The sequence below is a fragment of the Scyliorhinus canicula genome, chromosome 16 (genome assembly GCF_902713615.1).
Source record: "Scyliorhinus canicula chromosome 16, sScyCan1.1, whole genome shotgun sequence".
In the NCBI taxonomy this organism is placed as follows: Eukaryota; Metazoa; Chordata; class Chondrichthyes; order Carcharhiniformes; family Scyliorhinidae; genus Scyliorhinus; species Scyliorhinus canicula.
In genome coordinates this window covers 24,388,351-24,409,610 of record NC_052161.1, presented here as the reverse complement: position 1 = coordinate 24,409,610, position 21,260 = coordinate 24,388,351, and the positions used below count along the sequence as shown (strand labels likewise).

At 45.8% G+C, this 21,260-nt stretch overlaps 1 protein-coding gene across 4 annotated transcripts in view; it reads left to right on the top strand.

The window, feature by feature from the left end:
* The window catches only part of atrnl1b (attractin-like 1b), a 1,095,064-nt gene that overhangs the window by 145,965 nt on the left and 927,839 nt on the right, over positions 1-21,260 (top strand). For all 4 annotated transcript variants that reach the window (XM_038774130.1, XM_038774131.1, XM_038774132.1 and 1 more), the window contains exons 6-7: positions 13,329-13,503; positions 16,554-16,647. In XM_038774130.1, coding sequence (XP_038630058.1) covers positions 13,329-13,503; positions 16,554-16,647 — 269 coding nt within the window. The remainder of the gene's footprint in view (positions 1-13,328; positions 13,504-16,553; positions 16,648-21,260) is intronic.

Below are 21,260 nucleotides of genomic sequence, written 5' to 3'. Positions count from 1 at the left end.
CATCCACTGGAGTGTACCAGATACAATTCTGAGGTGACTACATTAGAGGTCTGGCACCTTAGAACCTACCTTAGAACCTAGGTGATACGGTAGCACAGTGGTTAGCACTGTTGCCTCGCAACGCCAGGGACCCTGGTTCAATTCTGGCCTTGGGTGAGTGTCTGTGTGGAGTTTGCAGGTTCTCCTCATGCCTTCATGGGTTTTCTCCGGGTGCTCCGGTTTCCACCCACAATCCAAAGATGTGCAGGTTAGGTGGATTGGCCATGATCAATGCCGGGGCTACGGGGACAGGGTGGGAGAGTGGGCCTAGGTAGAGTGCTCTTTCGGCGGGTTGGTGCAGACTCAGTGGGCTAAATGACTTCCTTCTAGACTGTAGGGATTCTATGGATAGCTCCTTTGTTAGAGTTATTGTTTCCTCGTACTTAAGCTGGAACTGGGGTTTGAATTGGTCAATAGACTTAATCTTTGTTTAATGGACAGCACCAAATATAAAGAGGATCTCGGTGGGACTCTGGTATTGGAGAATTGATTCTCCAAGGGAATAAACGTGCAGGCAAAGAAGTCAAGACCTGCTTTCTAGTTCTTATTTTAGTATTACTATTGAAGCTTAATATCCTTAAGATCATCATCCTACCCTTTTATGAGTTGTTGCTTTCTTCATGAACAATACATTTTGTTTGGTTTCTTCCCTTGTTCGAAGTTTTTCCAGCCAGTCAGTTAAGCCATTTTAACCTGTGATGGAGTGCATCATTTAAGAATGTTTTGACTGTTTACCTTAATTCAGAACAAGTTGTTAATCTTCCTATGAATCATAGAATCATAGAGTCATCATAGAATTTACAGTGCAGAAGGAGGCCATTCGGCCCATCGAGTCTGCACTGGCTCTTGGATAGAACACCCTACCCAAGCCCACACCTCCACCCTATCCCCATAACCCAGTAACCCCACCCAACACTAAGGGCAATTTTGGACACTAAGGGCAATTTAGCATGGCCAATTCACCAAACCTGCACATCTTTGGACTGTGGGAGGAAACCGGAGCACCCGGAGGAAACCCACGAAGGGCAACTGTTTTGACATCTTTGATATGAGTACACACTTAAACCATGGTGTATCAGTATTGCTCTAGATAACCCTTCCCTGTGGCTTCCTCTTTATCCTGGCAAACTGTAGTCCTTTTGAATAAGTTCAGTGCTTTTCCTATTCTAACATCTCAGTTTTTCCTCCTTGCTCCTATATTAGATAGGTTCCACTTCTACTCTACGGCTCAGTGGTCCATATGTTATATATGTACTCTAGACTACTTTAGTCTCGACATTTGCTGTCACATGTAGCTCATTGCTCCTTGGATTCTGGACAGCTCTGCTTGTGAGCAGCACAACTTTCTCTCAATGTTGTGTGTTTAACTCTTGAATACTCAAGCTGACTATGTAACTTCTGATATGTATGTGCATTCTCTACAGAATATAATGTGTGATCTCCAAGTGATGAAATATGTTTGATAATTGGCTAACTTCTAATCTTTTCCGTTATGATTTTCAGAATCTAATTTTGTTGGACAAATAAAAGCTTCTGCTACGAAACTGGCAGAGCCAATTATATATTTGTAATTTACTGTTGTCAAAATAGCTTAAATGATTAGTAACTTGATTATCACAGTATAATTATGTAAAATGAGTGGTGTTTTGGACATGATTTGGGATGATTTAATATCCTTGAAACTCATGTACTTGTAAGTTACAGCTTGTATGTCTCTAGGTTGTTCAGCAGTGCACTTTATAAAGCAACTGAAATTGTTGTCTACCTTATTTACCAGACCATTGCTAGTATTTCTAGATTCACCAGGTGCCAACATAGAGCAATAATAAATGTTGAAGTGAGGTAATTGCAGTTGATTCTGGAGGGGGGAAAAGTGCAAAGCGGGAAGGAATGATGAAGGGAGGTGGACAACAGGGGCGGGAGGGAGCAGTTCAGAGAATGGTGGGCAAAACAGTGTGTTCTTTTCTGTTTTGGATCTGCACCTTTTATGCAGGCAATTGCCTAGGTTATTGCTCTCAATGACATCACAGCACGAACACTCCATATGCGGGGAGTTTGCCCTCTGCAGTTGCAACATCAGCAAACACAACCTTGATTCTTTGTGATCCACTTCTATTTTTATACAGAAGGGATAAACTGAAGTCTTTTGGTTGAGGTCGTTGATTTGGGGGCCGGGGGGGGGGGGGGGGGGGGGGGGGGGGGGGGGGGGGGGAGGGAGGAGGTGTGGCCGGCTCAAGGGGTTTGTGATAAAGAATGGAAATGCACAGATAATTATCATTATTCATAGTTTTGCAAAGCTATTTATAAAACAGGGATACCGAGCACAAAGGGAGAGAGTTGTGGTTGTTGGAGGCCACTCAGCTCAGCCCCAGCTCATTGCTGCAGGATTTGGAGGAAGTGATTTGGAGGAAAATGTAACTGGTCTGATTAGTAAGTTTGCAGACGACACAAAGGTTGGTGGAATTGCGGATGGTGATGAGGACTGTCAGAGGATACAGCAGGATTTAGATCGTTTGGAGACTTGGGCGGAGAGATGGCAGGTGGAGTTTAATCCAGACAAATGTGAGGTAATGCATTTTGGAAGGTCTAATGCAGGTAGGGAATATACAGTGAATGGTAGAACCCTCAAGAATATTGACAGTCAGAGAGATCTAGGTGTACAAGTCCACAGGTCACTGAAAGGGGCAACACAGATGGTATGGAGATGATAGTCAAGAAGGCCTACGGCATGCTTGCCTTCATTGGCCAGGGCATTGAGTATAACAATTGGCAAGTCATGTTGCAGCTGTATAGAACCTTAGTTAGGCCACACTTGTTCAATTCTGGTCGCCACACTACTAGAAGAATGTGGAGGCTTCAGAGAGGGTGCAGAAGAGATTTACCAGGATGTTGCCTGGTATGGAGGGCATTAGCTATGAGCAGCAGTCGCTCCAGCATCCCGGCAACCTAGGGAACCCCCTCCAGACCTTTTGCGCAAAGTCCCTAACTTGCAGATACCTGAACTCACTCCCCCTCGGCAGCTTTACCCTCTCCCTTAGCTTCTCCAGACTGGTGAAACTTTCCTCCAAATACAGATCCATCACCTTGACGAGCCCCACTTCCCTCCACCTCCGGTATACACTATCCATCCCCCCCAGCTCAAACCCATGATTCTTGCAAAGCGGCGTTAGCACCGACATCCCCTCCACCCTAAAATGCCTCCTCAACTGATTCCATGTCTTCACCGTGGACTGCACCACTGGGCCCCCTGAATATCTACTCGGAGACATTGGCAATGCTGCTGTCACCATAGCCCTCAAAGTAGACCCATTCCAAGTTTCCTCCTCCATCATAACCCACACTATCCCTTCTCCTTCCCACCACCGCTGCACCTTGTTCACATTTGCCGCCCAATAATAATTAAGCAAATTTAGCAAAGCCAACACCCCCTGCTGCCTCTCACTCTGTAGCAGGGTCCTCCCCACCCTCGGCACCTTTCCCACCCATACAAAGTCCGAAATGATCATGTCCACTTTCCGAAAAAAGGCCTTTGGTATAAATATCGGGAGAGCCTGAAAGATAAACAAGAACCTCGGCAGAATATTTATTTTCACCACTTGGATCCTCCCCGCTAACGTTAAGTGCAGTGTATCCCACCTCTTAAGATCCTCTCTGGCCACCAGCTTTGTTGAGTTCCATTTATGGAACCCTGTCCATCCCTCGCTACCTGAATCCCCCAAAACCTAAACCTACCCCTCGCTACCATAAATAGCATCCACCCTAAATTAGCCCGCTATCCCAGCTCATTCACCGGGAATACCTCGCTTTTCCCCACATTCAGTTTGTACCCCGAGAACCCTCCAAATCTCCCCAGCAGACCCATAATCTTTCCCATACTCTCCAATGGATATGAAACAGAACAGGTGTACATGATTGGCTGGACCCCATCCACTGTGCTCACAAATATCCTCCACCCCCTCACACAACCGGCTCATCCTTGACTTTGTCACGCACGAGGTTAAGGCATTCACCCTCTGCCACACCTCACACCACCGCCCTCCTCCAACACTATCCCCAGCCCCTCCTCCCCCTTGGCCTCAGCCCCCTCCAGAGACACTATAGTCTCCCCCAGATTCCTCATAGATCGGCAAGGTGACCCCCCTCTCCAGCCCAATCACCAAGAGCACCCCTACAACATCAAGGAGGGCAGTGCAACTGGAAAAGTCGGAAAAATCTTTTTGTGAAATCCCGCACCTTCATATACCTGACAGCCTTCTCCCACCGGACTCTCCCTCCTCCTCCAAACTCTTAAACGGCTCTTCCAAAAACAAGTCCTTCATTTCCATCAAGCCCTCCCTCCTCCCATCCCCAAAACCCTAGCATCCATCCTCGCTGGCTCAAACCCAAGCTTCCTTCGGATCGGCATCAACTTTGACTCCAGCCTCAACCGAAAGTGCTGCCGAAATTGCCTCCATATTTTCAATGTGGCCACCACCACCGGACTCCAAACGGGAGCGGCGCCAGCGCCAGCGCCTGCAACCCCGACCCCTTACAAGAGCGTGTCTCCTCCTCATCCACAAAGCCTCTGCCTCCCTACTCCAGCCCCGCACCTTTTCAGGGTTCGCTGCCTAATAGTATAACAGGTTTGGAAGGGCCAGGCCCCCTGATTGTCACCCTCTCTGAATTTCTGACCTTCTAATCCTTGCCACCTTGCCAGCCCACACAAATGACGAGACCAACCTATCCACCCCCATAAAAAACGATTTTGGCAAAAGACTGAAATAAAATAAAAACCCCGGCAAAATGTTCATCTTAACTGCCTGCACCCAGCCTGCGAACGATAGGGGAAGGCTATCCCACGCCAGTAAATACGCCTTGACCTTTTCCACTAGACTAGTAAAGTTCAACTTACAGAGCCGAGCCCAGTCCTGAGCCACCTGCACCCCCCCCCCCCCCCCCCCCCCCCCCCCATTTATCAGGGCACCTCAGTGCTGTGGCCAAGGGTTCTATTGCCAGAAGGATGGACATGGGACACTCCTGCCTCGTTCCCTTATGCAGCGGAAAGTACCCTGAATTCATCTCATTTGTGGCACGCGCCACTGGATCTTTGGGCAACAATTTTACCCACGCCACAAACTTTGGCCCAATCCCAAACCTCTTCAGCACCTCAAACAAATAGCTCCACTCCACAAGATTAAATGCCTCTGTATCCAGTGCCACCACCACCTCACACTCCCTCCCTTCCGTAGGAGAAACCATCACATTCAACAGACGGCACACATTTGACGACAACTATCTGCCCTTTACGAACCTCGTCTGATCCTTCCTAATCACCTTCGGGAGGCATTCCTCCAACCTGAGCACCAGCACCGTTGCCAAAATCTTGTTCACCTTTGCCTCAAATGCCTTATTTACCTGCTCCAGTGCCACCCCTGTCCCATCCCGAAAAATGGGCTGGATTCTCTGTTCCTGCGTCTAAGTGCTGATGGCAACGGAGGATCAGTGGTGTTTCACGACGGAAAAATTGGCGCCACACCCACACCGATTCCGCTACCAGTGAGTGGCTAGCACCGGCGCCGCGTGAAACACCCGTGGAATGCGCAACAAATGGTGGGAGAATCGCTGGGCCTTTGCTGGACATGCACAGGGCTGACGAGCTGCAGCTGCGCGTGCTCCTACACACCCCCCACCCCACATACACACCGATCGCGCAGGAAAAGATGGCGCTGGTTGTGCTGGACCACGTACCCGTCCACCTGACCCCACAGCCCACCTGGCCACACCCACTACCCCCCACAGCCCTGGCAGAAGACCCCGGCCAGCGGTACGACTCTCGGTGGAGTATGGTCGTGCTGGATACTGTTCGCACGCCCTCTCGTGGCTGGGTCCAAACGTGGCACGCACCGTCGGGAACTTGGCCCATCGGAGTGGGAGCATTGTGGGTGGGCCCAATAATGATATTCAAACGGAGTTGCGAGTGCGTGTGGTGCGCGTCTCGATTTGAAGGGGGCTGAGCATTGCGCCGCGATTGTGGCACCGGGAGCCATTATCCACCTGATTGTCGTTCCCGATTTCAGTGTCGGGCAACGGAGAAATCCACCCAATGTCTCTCACCGCAGCCTTCTGACGGAGCTTGCCTGCCAACAAGCGGCTGGCCTCCTCCCCATACTCTTATATGGACCTCTTGACCCGCTTCAACTGCCCACCGTCTTTCCTGTGGACAGAAGTTCAAACCTTGCCTATAATTCCTTCCTCCTCACCAGAAATCTGGAGATGGATTCTCCGCATACCTTCCATCCACCTCCAAAATTTCCTATTCCAACCACTGCTGCTCCTCTCTTTCCTCTTTGTCTACCTGAGCCTTAAAAAAGATGATTTCGCTCCTCACTACTGCTTTCAAGACTTCACACCACTGACCTTCCCCATTCCTATTAAACTCTACATAATCCTCAATCACCATTTTCATTTTGATACAAACGTTTGGGTCCGCCAACAGCTCCACGTCCAACCTCCATCCATGTAGACCTCTGTGCCACCCCTTCTCCAAAGGCACATCCCCTCAATGTGGAGCATGGTCTGAAATAATATTCACAGAATATTCTGCATTCCTCATCCAACAGTACCTTCCCATGACAAAAAAGCTAATCCTTGAATACACATTTTGTACTGGCGAAAAGAACAAGTACTCCCTTTCCCGCAGGTGCAGAAGCCTCCACAGGCCTGCACTTCCAATCTCCCTTATAAGCGGCGCCAACACCTTTTGTTTCTCTCTCTCACCCCCTCCTCCGAGGGGGTCAGCGAATGTTGCTTGGACCTATCCATCTTCGGATTCAGCTCTGTTTTCAAGTCCCTCCCCAGTATTAACTGGTGCGTATCCAAATTCAGTATGGCAGCCAACACCATCTCCATCTGAAACTCCCCCTCTTGTCCACCAGTATCACCCCAGTCCAGGCTCTACTATCAAAGCCCGAGTGGAACACCTGACTCACCTTTCCGATGCCTCACCTGCCCCTTCACCCTCGGACGAGTCTCTTTCAACAGCACCACATCGGCTTTCAAGATCTTCAAGTGAAAACTCGCTCGCTTCAGTGGTCCCCCCCAACCTTCGTACGTTCCGCATCACCACCCAGACCCGGGTGGTCTCACACCTCCCCGCACCTCCTGTCCATCACAGCCACTACTACTGGCCTCGCCCAACAGGCCTCCAGTCCTCTCGTTCTTGACCCTTTTACAAGGGGAAACAATTTCCCCCTATTTACTCTGTCCAGTCCCCTCATGATTTTAGGGAGAAAGTGGGAATATGACATTGAGATCGCAGATCAGCCATGATCATATTGAATGGCTAAGCAGGCTCGAAGTGATGAATGGCCTGCTCCTGCTCCTGCTCCTTGTCTCTATGTTTCTATCTCTATCAAATCTCTTCTTAGCCTTCTTTTCTTCAGGTAGAACAGTCCCAACCTCACCAATCTATCCTCATATCTGAACTTTCTTATCCCTGGAACTATTATTTTAAACCTCTTCAGCACTCTCCAATGTGTTCACATCCTTCCTATAAGTGTGGCGCCCATAAATGTACACAATATTCCAACTGAAGTCTAATGTCTTGTATAAATTCAGCATAACCTCCTTGCTCTTGTACCATATTAATAGAGCCCAGACTACTATTTGTCTTATTGGCTGCTCTCCACCTGTCCTGCCACCTTCAATGATCTATGCACATATAGACACAGGTCCCTCTGCTCCTTTTAGAATTTTGCACCTTATTTTATATTGTCTCTCCATTTTCTTCCTCCCAAAATGCATCATCTCACACTACTCTGCATTGAACTTCATCTGCCACCTGTCTGTCCATTCCACCTACTTGTCCTTTTGAAGTTCTTCACTGTCCTCTTCGCAATGTATCATCCGCAAATTTTGAAACTGTCCTCTGCACACCGAGATCTAGACCATAAGGAAAAGCAAGGGTCTCAATACCTTCATTCACGACTCCTCAGATACTGAAACAGTCCCTACCCATATGCAGGAACACCTGGACAACAGTCGGGCTAGGGCTGATGAGTGATAAATAACATTTAAGACACACAAGTCCCAGCCAATGACCATCCCCAACAAGAGAGAATCTAACTATCATGACATTCAATGGCATTACCATTGCTGAATCCCCCACGATCTACATCCTGAGGGTTACCATTGATTAGAAACTGAACTGGACCAGCCATATCAATATTATGGTTGCAAGTGCAGATCAGAGACTGGAAATTCTGAGGCAGGTAACTCACCTTCTGACTCCCCCAAAGTCTGTCCAAGGCACAAGCCAAGAATAATCTCTACTTGCTTTGGTGAGTGTGGCTTCAACCACATTCAAAGCTCAAAACCATCCAGGTCAAGCGGCCTGCTTGATCAATACACCTTCCGCCAACCTAAACATTCACTCCTGTTATGGGGCAGGGTTCAGAGAACCCCAAAGTGTATCATGGCGTGCACCTGACCCACAACTTTTAATAGATTGTGGTAAGGGGAGCACACGGCCAACCTACAGGTCTGGTACAGCAGAAATGGAAAAGTATTTTTTAAAGCAAAACAATGTTTATTCTATGAACTCGTTAACCTTTTTAAAACATACAGTGAACATCTTAGCAACCATTAATTCAAATACAACCCTCAAAGACTATAACACTAAGTAATCCTTTAAGCTTTCCTTTTAACATCCATATGACTTAAAACACTTTTTATCAGCTATCCAGCTCTGATAACGGAACTAAAACACACCTTGCAGCAAACAGGCTAAAGCGAAAGTAAAAAGCTGACAGACAGCCCACTCCACCCACTCTCTGACATCACTGCAGTAATAAACACCCATTTCTTAACGGTACTCTCACGTGACACTCCTCACATTCCTGATGCACATTGTTATCAGTGTGTATTATATGAAAGCTGCATTTCAGCAACTCACCAGATGTCCTTCGACAGCACCTTCTAAACCAGCAACCTTTACCACCTATATCGACAAGGGCAGAAGACACATGGGGAACATCACCACCTGTAAGTATCTTTCCAAGACATACAACATTCTGACATGGAACTATAGGTGCAATCTAACTAAAAGAAAATAGAGTCCATGCTTGTTGGGATTTGCGGGATCGTTCCCAGCACTTGTAGTGACCTCACTAGCTAACAACACTGTTTTTAGTGCCTTGGCAGGGAATGCACCCCGCCACACTCAGCATAATTTCACTGCACCGAGAAGTCCCGGCGAGTGGAGCTCCTCTGTGAAGGAAGAGATTGGGACACCGATCGTGATTCCCCCAACCCTCCAACTTGGGTATAAGGAGGTCGTCGAGCACCCCCACACCCCACCTCACATGGGCAGGGCACCCCCGAGTCGGATACCGGTATGTATAATGCAAGCCTGGTGACAGTGCCTGGGTGCCTTGCTGGCAGTGCCAAGGTCCTTGTCCGGCAGCCAACCGCACAGGGGCCCCCCAGGCACTGTCACTGTTTGCGGGGACCAGTACTGAACGGCGCCCAGCTGGGATCTCCTCGGCGAGGCCGATAGATGCAGGATGGCCATTTGATCCAACGCGAGCATGGCCAAGTGGGATCTTAAATACACGATCAGATCGTGATGTTTTGCAAGATCTGGTTAGATCTTGCGAGGCATAATTGCCGTTGGGAATCCCCGGGGGAGACCTCTCTTGGTATCTACCGGCCGTGACACACACCAGTTCCGGTGGCTACAGTTCAAAAAAGCAGTTCATCACCACCTTCTCGAGAGGAATTAGAGATGGGCAACAAATGGTGAACTTACCATCAATGACCACTTCCTGAGAGAGAATAAAAAGGAATAGTGAGGATGCGACTAAATGCTTGCAACTTTTCACTGTACCTCGGTACAGGTGACAATAAATGTAAATCTTAATCAGCAGGACTTGGGCTAGAAGAGAACTGGTTGATAGAATTTAATACTGACGAATATAAAGTGACGCATTTTGATGGAAAGGCGAGGCACTATAGACTTAAGTGACACAGTCCTAAATAGTGTCAGGAGTAGAGGGACCTGGAGGTGCAAGGTGCATGTGTGTAGATGATAGGGCATAACAAGAGAGTGGCTAGCAAAGCATATGGAATCTTGGACTTCATAAATAGAGACATTGGGCCGGATTCTCCGTTGCCCGACGCCGCAATCACGGCAGGCCCAGGTTAGTTGCCGGGACGCGATACTCTGCCCCCTCCAAATCGGCATCATCAAGACGCGCGCAGTCGCAACCCGTTTAAATGTCATTATTGGGCCCACCGCGACGCTCCGCCTCCGATGGGCCGAGTTCCCGATGGCGAGGGCCACGTGTGGTCTCAGTGGTCATGAGACTGGCGTAGCAGCTGCGGAGAGATATAGAGGGTGTGTGGACAGTGTCCAGCATCGCCATACTGCACTGAGAACCGTGCCGCTGGTCGGGGGGGATTCTGCCAGGGTTGGGGGGAGTAGTGGCAATGGGCAGGAGGTGGGGCTGTGGGATTGTGGTGGACGGGTACGTTTGGATTGGATTGAATTTGTTTATTGTCACGTGTACCGAATTACAGTGAAAAGTATTTTTCTGCGAGCAGCTCAACAGATCATTAAGGACATGAAAAGAAAAGGAAATAAAAGAAAATACATATTAGGGCAACACAAGGTACACAACGTAACTACGTAAGCACTGGCATTGGATGAGGCATACAGGGGTGTAGTGTTAATGAGGTCAATCCATAAGAAGGTCGTTTTAGGAGTCAGGTAACAGCGGGGAATGAGCTGTTTTTGAGTCTGTTCGTGCGTGTTCTCAGACTTCTGTATGTCCTGCTCGATGGAAGAAGTTGGAAGAGTGAGTAAGCCGGGTGGGAGGAGTCTTTGATTATGCTGCCCGCTTTCACCAGGCAGTGGGAGGTGCAGATGGAGTCAATGGATGGGAGGCAGGGTCGTGTGATGGACTGGGCTGTGTTCACGACTCTCTGAAGTTTCTTGCGGTCCTGGGCCGAGCAGTTGCCATACCAGGCTGCGATGCAGCCGGATAGGATGCTTTCTATGGTGCATCTGTAAAAGTTGATGAGAGTTAATGTGGACATGCCAAATTTCCTTAGTTTCCTGAGAAAGTATAGGCACTGTTGTGCTTTCTTGGTCATAGCATCCATGTGGGTGGACCAGGACAGATTGCTGGTGATGTGTACCCCTAGGAATTTGAAACTGCTAACCATCTCCACCTCGGCCCGGTTGATGCTGACAGGGGTCTGCAGTACTCTACTTCCTGAAGTCAATGACCAGCTCTTTGGTTTTGCTGGCATTGAGGGAGAGATTGTTGTCACTGCACCACTCCACTAGGCTCTCTATCTCCCTCCTGTATTCTGACTTGTTATTTGAGATACGGCCAACTTTGGTCGTATCGTCAGCAAACCTGTAGATGGAGTTGGACCCAAATTTTGCTGCGCAGTCGGGGCCCCGGTATTGAAGACTATTGTGGAGGAGGTGTTATTTATTCTTACTGATTGTGGTCTGTTGGTCAGAAAGTCGAGAATCCAGTCGCAGAGTGATGAGCCAAGGCCTAGGTTTTGGAGCTTTGAGATGAGCTTGGCTGGGATTGTGGTGTTGAAGGCGGAGCTGCAGTCAATAAATAGGATTCTGATGTAGGAGTCCTTGTTGTCGAGATGCTCTAGGGATGAGTGTAGGGCCTGGGAAATGTCGTCTGCTGTGGACCGGTTGCGGCGGTATGCGAATTGCAGTGGATCAAGATGTGGTCCACCACAACCGGCGCAATCTTTTCCTGCACAATCAGTGTGAGTGTGGGGGGGTGTAGGTGTCTGCACGGTTGCAACTTGTTAGCCCTGTGCATGACCAGCACGGACCCAACGATTCTCCCACCATTTGCTGCGGGTGTTTCACGTGGCGCTGGTTCTAGACCCGCACCGGTAGCACCCTTTAGCCCCAGTGTGAGTCGTGCATCACACAAGGCTGTTGTATATGGAAAGTTTATGTGGGTGATTGGTGGATATACCTTCAATCATAGTTCAACACAGATGGTCCTTAAGTAAGTATGTGCCTGTAATTTAGTCTTTGCTGTCTTTGTTTTTCATGTGAAATGTGGATTCTTGCTTAAAATAGTTCAATGATCTGTTAGCTCTATTATTCATTTACTTTGATCTTAACCAAATAACTTTTGGGAATTTGGAAAGAATTTCAAAGCTCAATCAAATTAATCTTCGTTAAAATTTCCCGAGTTTGTAGCAAGTAGGTGTGGCGCCAATTTTAATGTTGTGAAACACCACGGATCCTCCGTTGGCGTCAGGAAGGAGAATTCATCCATTAAGCATAAAGCAGGGAAGTTATGCTGGATCTTTATAAAGCTCTGGTTAGGCCAGAGTTGCATCCCATTCTGGTCATCACACTTTAGGAAGGATGGGGGAATTTGAGAGGGCACACATGCTCAAATGGTTCTTGGGATGTGGGAATTTTAGCTGCAAGGTTAGGTTGGAGAAGCAAGGATTGTTTTACCTGCACTACAAGAAATTGAAGGGTGATTTGTTCGGGGTGGACAAAATTGTTTTGGATAAGTAAACAAGGGAAATCTATTCACACTCACAAATGGTGGAAGAGCTAGGGGAACGTATTTAAGAGCAAGAGTTGCAGGGGGAATGTGAGGAAGGACTTGCTTCTGCAACGAGTGGTAATAACCTGGAACACTCTGCCCCTGAGGGTGATGGAAGCAGACTTAATGATATCAAAAGGAAACAGGGTTATGAGAATAGAGCAGGGGAATACGACTGTGGCTAGGCATGGATTCGATGGACTGAATGGCCGTCTACTTTGCATTGTCCATGTCTCTAAATTACAACCAAATTTAATGCTTTTTCACTCACCTGATTTGTTTTGACACAGCATATTTTAGGGATGTTGGGCGGGATTCGTCCCGCCAGCCCCGTTTCCTGGCGTGGCGTGGCACGGCCGTGCTGGCAGAGGGATTCTCCATTCCTACAGTCAGCCAATGAGGTTTCCCATTGTGGCCATCCCACGGCGTTGGGTGTGGGTGCACTGCCGGCGATGCGGAGGAACCCGCTGATGAAGAATCCAGCAGGATTACTTTTATACAATAGATTCAAATTCTCAAATGTGCTTTGCACATCTGGATTCGGAGGTGTTCATTAACCTCTAATTCTGTAGCTGGTATGATTGTGTGATGATGATCATCATTTAGTATATTTGAACATTGCTTCATCATTGCTGCTTTAAGTCTCTGGGTTGTGCGGGAATGCATATCCAAACTGAAATATTTCACTTTGTGTTCTAGGACCCGATTGTTCTTTGACCGTTCCATCGATGGAATCCTACTGGGTACTGACAAATATTAAACCCTTTAGCCCCAGTGTGAGTCGTGCATCACACAAGGCTGTTGTATATGGAAAGTTTATGTGGGTGATTGGTGGATATACCTTCAATTATAGTTCAACACAGATGGTCCTTAAGTAAGTATGTGCCTGTAATTTAGTCTTTGCTGTCTTTGTTTTTCATGTGAAATGTGGATTCTTGCTTAAAATAGTTCAATGATCTGTTAGCTCTATTATTCATTTACTTTGATCTTAACCAAATAACTTTTGGGAATTTGGAAAGAATTTCAAAGCTCAATCAAATTAATCTTGTTAAAATTTCCTGAATTTGTAGCAAGGTTTACTAATAATGTTAGTATTAAAATTACTGCATTTAGTCCACCATGTCTGGCATATTTGGAAGGCTGGATAATTCAGAAATATTACATTAGGAAAATACAAAATAATAAAAATGGGATCCAGATAATGCTATTTGCTATTTTCCTTTCCTTTTTTCATGCTGATATTTGGAAAAATTAGGCTGGAAGGAGCTGAGTTTTCTCTAACTGCTGCATTTGTTCAACCAGTTTTTTTCATGGAGATTATTTCTATTGCACACAAATTATCAGGTAAATTCTTTGAAAAGAATAAGTTACTTCTGAAATTAGAGAAGCTTAATTGATCTGCACTCTCCAGGCCCTTTCGGCGACCATACCAGTGACTATACCATAACTCAATGGCTTGAGTTAACTTTGGCAAACATCTCTGGTGATCTGAAATAGGGAATGCTGCAGTTTGTTAATTTTATAAGGCGGTGACATGCAGTTTATTCTCATACTTTTGAAATTTCTGGTGACTAAAGCATGCAGATTTATTTTGGGCATTTTATGAACTGTCCCCAGTTACAGCATGAGATTTAATCCGACTTTACATAATCAAATTTTCTGATTTGATGTATCATAGTTTTTGCAAAATTATCTGATACAATATCGCAGAAAAATTACTAAATTACATGTTATTTCTACCAGTTTCCTTAAGGCTCCTTGCTCCATTTCAGTTGAAGCGATTGCCATCTAATCTGGTAGAATTCCTCAGATGCCTGTTGCCCTCCAGTGAATTAAAGAAATAATAATTATTGTCAGACTATTAGATAGTGGGGTGCTTCCCAGTCAAGCCTCTTCTTGCTCAAATCCACTGTCCACATATGTATTTTTCAGCAGATATTTTCAGATAGTAATTTGAGAATGTAAGTTCAATGTGAGTTGTCTCTCCCTCATCCAGGTCTTCTGACATTTGCAGCTACTATGACTGAGATTAAGTATGATGTGGAGATGCCAGCGTTGGACTGGGGTGAGCACAGTAAGAAGTCTTACAACACCAGGTTAAAGTCCAACATGTTCATTTCAAACACTAGCTTTCGGAGCACTGCTCCTTCCTCACTGCTCCTTCCTTCACCTGAGGAAGGAGCAGTGCTCCAAAAGCTAGTATTTGAAATGAACATGTTGCACTTTAACCTGGTTTTGTAAGACTTCTTACTGAGATTAAGTAGCCCTGCACAGATAAGAGGCGGGAATCTCTCACTCTGGGGCTGGCCTGGAGAATCGCTGCGACCGGCACGAATCATGCCACGCCGCCCCGACGCCGGGACGCGATTCTCTGCAGAGCGGAGAATCGGCGCCATTGGCCCCATGCGGTAGGCACGGCGCCAGTCGGGGGTGCTCTACGGGGCACTCCCGGCAATTCTCTGCTTGGGATGGGCTGAGCGGCCGTACAAAAAACCCGATTCCCGCCGGCACCATTCTAACCTGGTCTTACCAGGCGGGACCTCGGCATGGAAGAGTCCGGGGGCGGCCAATGGTGGGGGAGGAGGGGTCAAACCCTGGGGGGGCCTCCGCTGTGGCCTGGCCCGCAATCGGTGCCCACCGATCGGCGGGCCGGTCTCTCAGGCTGGGGGCCTCCTTGTTCCGCGCTGACCCCTGTAGCCCTACGCCATGTTGCATCGGGGCCGGCACGGAGAAGGGAGACACTGCGCATGCGCGGAAATCGCGCCTGTCCCACTGCGCATGTGCGCGTTGGCGCCAGTGTTACTGCGCATGCGTGGACCAGGCGGCGCCCATCTGACGCTGGGATTGGCAGCTGGAGCGACGTGGGTCGCTCCAGTGCCGTGTTGGCCCCCTGTATGGGCCAGAATTGCTGATCCTGAGGCCATGTTGACGCCGTCGAGAAACGCAACGGCATTTACGACGGCGTCAACACTTAGCCTCAGGATCAGAGAATCCCGCCCATGGAATCCAACTCTGGGACCTCATGCGCAGTTGCACAATGGTTTTACCAGCCAAATACTCTTGAGGACATTGCAGCAGACATATCTAATTTAATCCTCTACACCAGATGGTGTGGATACTCACTTGTTAAGACCATGAGACGAAGGAGCACAAGGAGGCCATTCGGTCCATCAAGTCTGCTCCACCATTAATAAGATCATGACTGATCTGATATAATCCTCACCTCCACTTTCCTGCCTTATCCCCATAACGTTCGATTCCCTTGCTGATTAAAAATCTGTCAAACTCAGCCTTGAACATACTTAACAAGTATATTGAACATATTTAAGGCTGAAATAGATCACTTAAGGGATCTATATGCTGTGTGGGCATATGATTGGGCAGCAGGTCAATGATCAGTCATGATCTTATTGAATGCCAAGTTTAAGGGACCATATGGCCAAATACTACTTTATATGAACGCTTGTGCTTAATGCGTTTGAGCACCATCTGGCAAGAAGCAATAAGCACTGCCTCTCTTTCATCCACTGTATAAATATTAAATGTATTATAGTTTCAGCATTGGGCAACAAGAAAAGTTATCTATTACTGCAGATGGCATGTTGAGCTTTGAATTGTGCTGTTGGCAGCAGGTGCAGCATTATCACTGACGGTTAAAAAAAAAGAATTCTGCAACTGTGACCCGCGGGAAAGACTTGCAGTGAATTAAAACAGCCTACATTGGAAGCTGTGGAAAACACTGGTATTCTCCAACAGGCCAAATAGGGTCATATGATAGTGCAAGTGTCACCGAGTTGGGCACAATGAGGCCGTTCGATTGCGCGCCTTGTATCTGAAAATGCATAAAAAGCTAATAACTGTAATATTTGTCCATGGTATAGTTCACTATAGTTCCGGAAATTGACAAATTTGATTTTATTTCAGATATGACTTGGAGAGCAGTGGTTGGACGGGTGTCCCCATAACAAGTATTGCAAGACCACCTTCAAGATATGGACATTCTCTTACATTATATCAGGTAAGAATTAAACTGACTTCAATTCTATTTTACTAACTTGGCTTCATAGTAAAACTCAGATACTGCAGAATTCAGACAGGAGGTATTTCAAGTATTAAAAATTTTTTTTTGTGTAACCTGACGAATTGCAGGAGTAGACCATGGCTGACTGTAGAAGATCAATCCTGTGGGCAGCATGGTAGCACAGTGGTTAGCACAGTTGTTTCACAGTGCCAGGGTCCCAGATTCGATTCCCGGCTTGGATCACTGTCTGTGCGGAGTCTGCACGTTCTCCCCGTGTCTGCGTGGGTTTCCTCCGGGTGCTCCAGTTTCTTCCCACAGTCCAAAGATGTGCAAGTTAGGTGGATTGACCGTGATAAATTGCCCTTAGTGTCCAAAAGCATTAGGTGTGGTTACTGGGTTACAGGGATAGGGTGGAGGCATGGGCTTAAGTAGGGTGTTTTTTGAAAGAGCCTGTGCAGACTCATGGGCTGAATGGCATCCTTCTGCACTGTAAATGCAGGAATGCAAGAAAAATAGATTCCGTTAAGATATTTTCTGACGAGGGCATCGGAGGATTCAACGGGGCTGAGAGGAAGTGTATTTTAACAACTTCACATCATCCTGAATGCTGCCTCAATGAGAAACTATCCAAACCCCTTGGACCTCGGGGTGAGTAACTGCCTGTTGTTAAAGACTGCCACCAGCATATACTGTGTAGTTTTGAGCAGCCTCAAATACAAAGCTTATCAAAGGAATAGAAAAGGGGCATTGGAGGTTCACCAGGATATTATGAAGGATGAGGAGGCAGAGTAGCTGTGCTGCCCATTTCCCTTTTTTATTTGTAGTCGTTTAACTTCAATGCAGAGTAATCTGTCCTTGTTCTGCCCTTTATCTTTAGCTTATCTCATTGTGTAATTTCATAGCTGCCCCCAATTCCACTGCCTACTCATTTGGCATCTTGTGCAAATTTTGGCAATTTACATTACGTTTCTTATTCCCTGGAACACTGCATTCTACTGTTTCTACAACTCTGATATAACAACTACTTTCTACCTTTAAGGCAATACCTTATTGATCTCCAAGAGTTACCTTGAATCTGTAACATTTTCAGCTTACCCAATCGGTTTGCAGCTGGAACTTTGCAAAATGTCTCCTGGAGGTCTATACATAATCCATTGCCCAGTTCATTTGTGGTACCGCATTGTCAAAAATGGACAATGAAATGAATAGTTAGGGATTAAGTATGACAATCCAAGTTGATAGATAATTTATTAGTCATATAATTAAATTTACAGCTATTAAGTGATTCCATTATCTTATGTGAGATTGAAGTAAGAATAATAGATCTGTTGTTGCCTGGGTAACAATTGTTACTTCCTTTGAACATGGGTACCATATTGACTTGTCTCCAATCTCCCTCTCCAATATCAGTGGTACTTTGTTTCAGTCAATGTGCCAAGCATCTGCTGCTGATCATCATCAATGGTTGTTATTGAAAATGCCCTTTCATGCTTTTTTTTTGGCACATGTTACAGCTTTTATCCACTATGTGCTTGAGTATCTTGTTTCAGACTGACTGAAATTGTTACAAACACGGGGAGCTATCCTTCAAGTTAGGATATGGCATGGAAGTAAAACCAAGGAAATTCTGTACATCAGTACTCATGTTATTGCTGGGTCACTGTCTGTGAGGAGTCTGCATGTTCTTCCCGTGTGTGCGTGGGTTTCCTCCAGGTGCTCCGGTTTTGTCCCACAGTCCAAAGACGTGAAGGTTAGGTGGATTGGCCATGATAAATTGCCCTTAGTGACCAAAAAGGTTCGGAGGGGTTATTGGGTTACGGGGATAGGGTGGAAGTGAGGGCTTAAGTGGGTCGGTGCAGATTCGATGGGCCGAATGGCCTCCTTCTGCACTGTATGTTTTATGTTCTATACTAACAGTACAATTTAATAGTATTGCTGGCACCAAGCAAGCTTCACAAATCTTATTATGTGAATTCTGTGGGCTAGTGTTGCCTTCTAACTGTTAACCAATAGTAGAACTTTTATTTCATGACACTGATGTTGTTCAGGACACAGCAGCCCATCTGTACGTGCTACATATCATATGACTGACTGGGAATTGCATGCATTTTGACAAGTTTGTGGTGCAATACTTGTTGGGTTTGCTACTATAGATTAGTTTAAAATAGAAACAGTATGTGCATTAGTGCACATGTTAGTGTTAGTGTCTTAAATGTTAGTGTTAGTGTCAACTGGTACTTAGAGCTTTGTACACCACACTGGCAGGATATCAGTGATTTTGAAAGCCTTTTTGGAACTTTTAAGGAAGACTAAGTAAGGCCTATAGAGTAGGAACTGTAAGAGCGAAACTCGCCTGTGAAATGAATAAAGGATGAAGCACTGGATTAGCAGGTTGTACATGCAGCATAAGAGTGTGTTGGATTATTATGAACAGTAAATCAAGGATAGCTTGGGCAGTTTATGCAATAGAGATGATATTACAACTAGACTGATTTGAGAGCGAAAACTAACCGAGGAACTGATCCAGTGCATCAAAAGACCAATTGAACAAATGACTGTGCCACATTTGCTTCCTTGGCTGAAATCCGAGAGCGTGCTGGATCATGTTTACTGTAGATGTTACAGTGAAAGTGGGGCAGGCTACCAACTGACTTGCTGCTTTCCTTACGGAAAAATCGTATTACAAACTTACTTTGATGAAAACAAAAGACATTTGTCTGATGAACAGTGAGAAAGAAAGGGGAACCCAGTAACAGAAAAAAAAATGTAAGACCCTGGCTCACTGTGATTTTTAGGAGGTTACAATTATTTAAAGAAATAGTCATGGACAAAAGGTTAATCCTTTGCCTCTCAGATCAAACTCCTGATTTTAGATTGTACTTTCCGGATTAGGTTGTGTGGCATCATTATCTGAAACAATGTCTGAACCCCTGTCCAATCAATAACATTATTTAGATTTTGTTAAATAACTGTGATATCCTATTCGATCCTTAAATTTTTTATACTTTAAAGAGAGATGTCCTGTAAATTTTCTTTTCTGAGACAGGCTCAGTCGTACTCTTTGTATTCCATAGCTCCATTAACATTAGTGATTATCTCCCCAAAGTGTCACTTTTTCAACATGGCACTTGTACATTGCAGAGGTACGACACGTGAAAACGCTTGGAGGATAGGAATTTATGATCAGGTTTTTCTGCTGACAATCAATTAATCTAATATGGAATATTGTTTTTCTTATTCCATAGATCTTTAGCATCATTTAAACTATTGCTGACATTGAATGAAAGTTAAGGCTCCAATACCAGTTTGAGGAGTAATCGTCTCCCTCTCCTGAACTCAGTTCATATCAACCCACCTAAATTAAAGTGCTACTCAGATTCCAACATCTGACCAAACCATTTGTAAAGTTTCTCTTGGATAGTTTCCCATTTCTCTTGATTAGATTTTTACCGCCTCATGAAAAATACCTGATTTTAGCCTTGGAGAGGTGCCTTTAATCTGTGAAAGATCATGTGGAAGATTACATCAAAAATATCTTAAAGCACTGAGTCCTTTGTGATTTTTCTCCTCTTTGACCTGGATTCACTTGAACAATATTACAAAGGATGCATCCATTCCAAAAATAAAGACCTGGCGATGCAGGTTTTCGATGAACTGCTAGGTTTTTGGATCTTGCAAGTTAGTATCTTTGGAGTATTGGATAGTTTGAAGAACTACAGTAAATGCCAGCTTAAGGGAAACTTATTATAATGGGTGGAGTACATTTAGGAAGGTTAGATTATCTTTTTATCAATTTCAGTCTACCGTACTAAATCTTTTGTATATTTGTAAAGGAAAGTGTGCAAGATAAGTTTGGGAAATCTCAACCCAATTCCAGGGGATGGAGGGTGGTACATTAAATCATTCAGGCCGGAGGAATGATTGTTATGGAAAATTGAAGAATCATATCGTAGTGCCTTTCTTCTGAGGATGGGGGCTAAGATGCGCTGCAGGTATTTCCCCTGCTCTAATATTTAAAACATGTTTGGTTTGTAAATTAGGGATGTTTCTTGAATAGCGCTGCCATCATTTTTGTTTCAGTGAGGTTCCTGCACATGCTCAATCTTTTAAAAACAATCCACTGCTTTCCTCCCATCTGCTTGTTGTTTCCCTCTCCCAAACCCTTGCTGCTTCTCCTCACCGCTCACATGAGGGCCTGGGAGAGGGAGAGAATGAGAGGGGCTGTGAATGGGTGGATATGAACAGGACACATAACATTAAGCAGCAAGCAAGATGGTGGGGAGTGAGATACTGGCAGATAGTGGTGGGTGGGAGGAGTTGCAAGCAGGAAGGTGAGGAGAAGCACTGAGCTGGAGGTGGGAAGCAGTGAGGTTGCAGCTAAGTGGTAAGAGTGGTAAGAGTAAGTATTTTTGGGCCAGTTAAGTTCAAGGCAGTCAATAGATTCTTAATGCAAGAATTATAGGTAAGAAACATAACTCCCCTGATTACATGTTTTCTTTTGGAAAATTATTTTTGTTTTGCATGTTTTTTTAAGAATATGTTAAGTGCTAAATGAAGGATAGCTTGGGAAAACTGACGGGAACTTTATTCAGTTTGCATGGCTTTAGAAG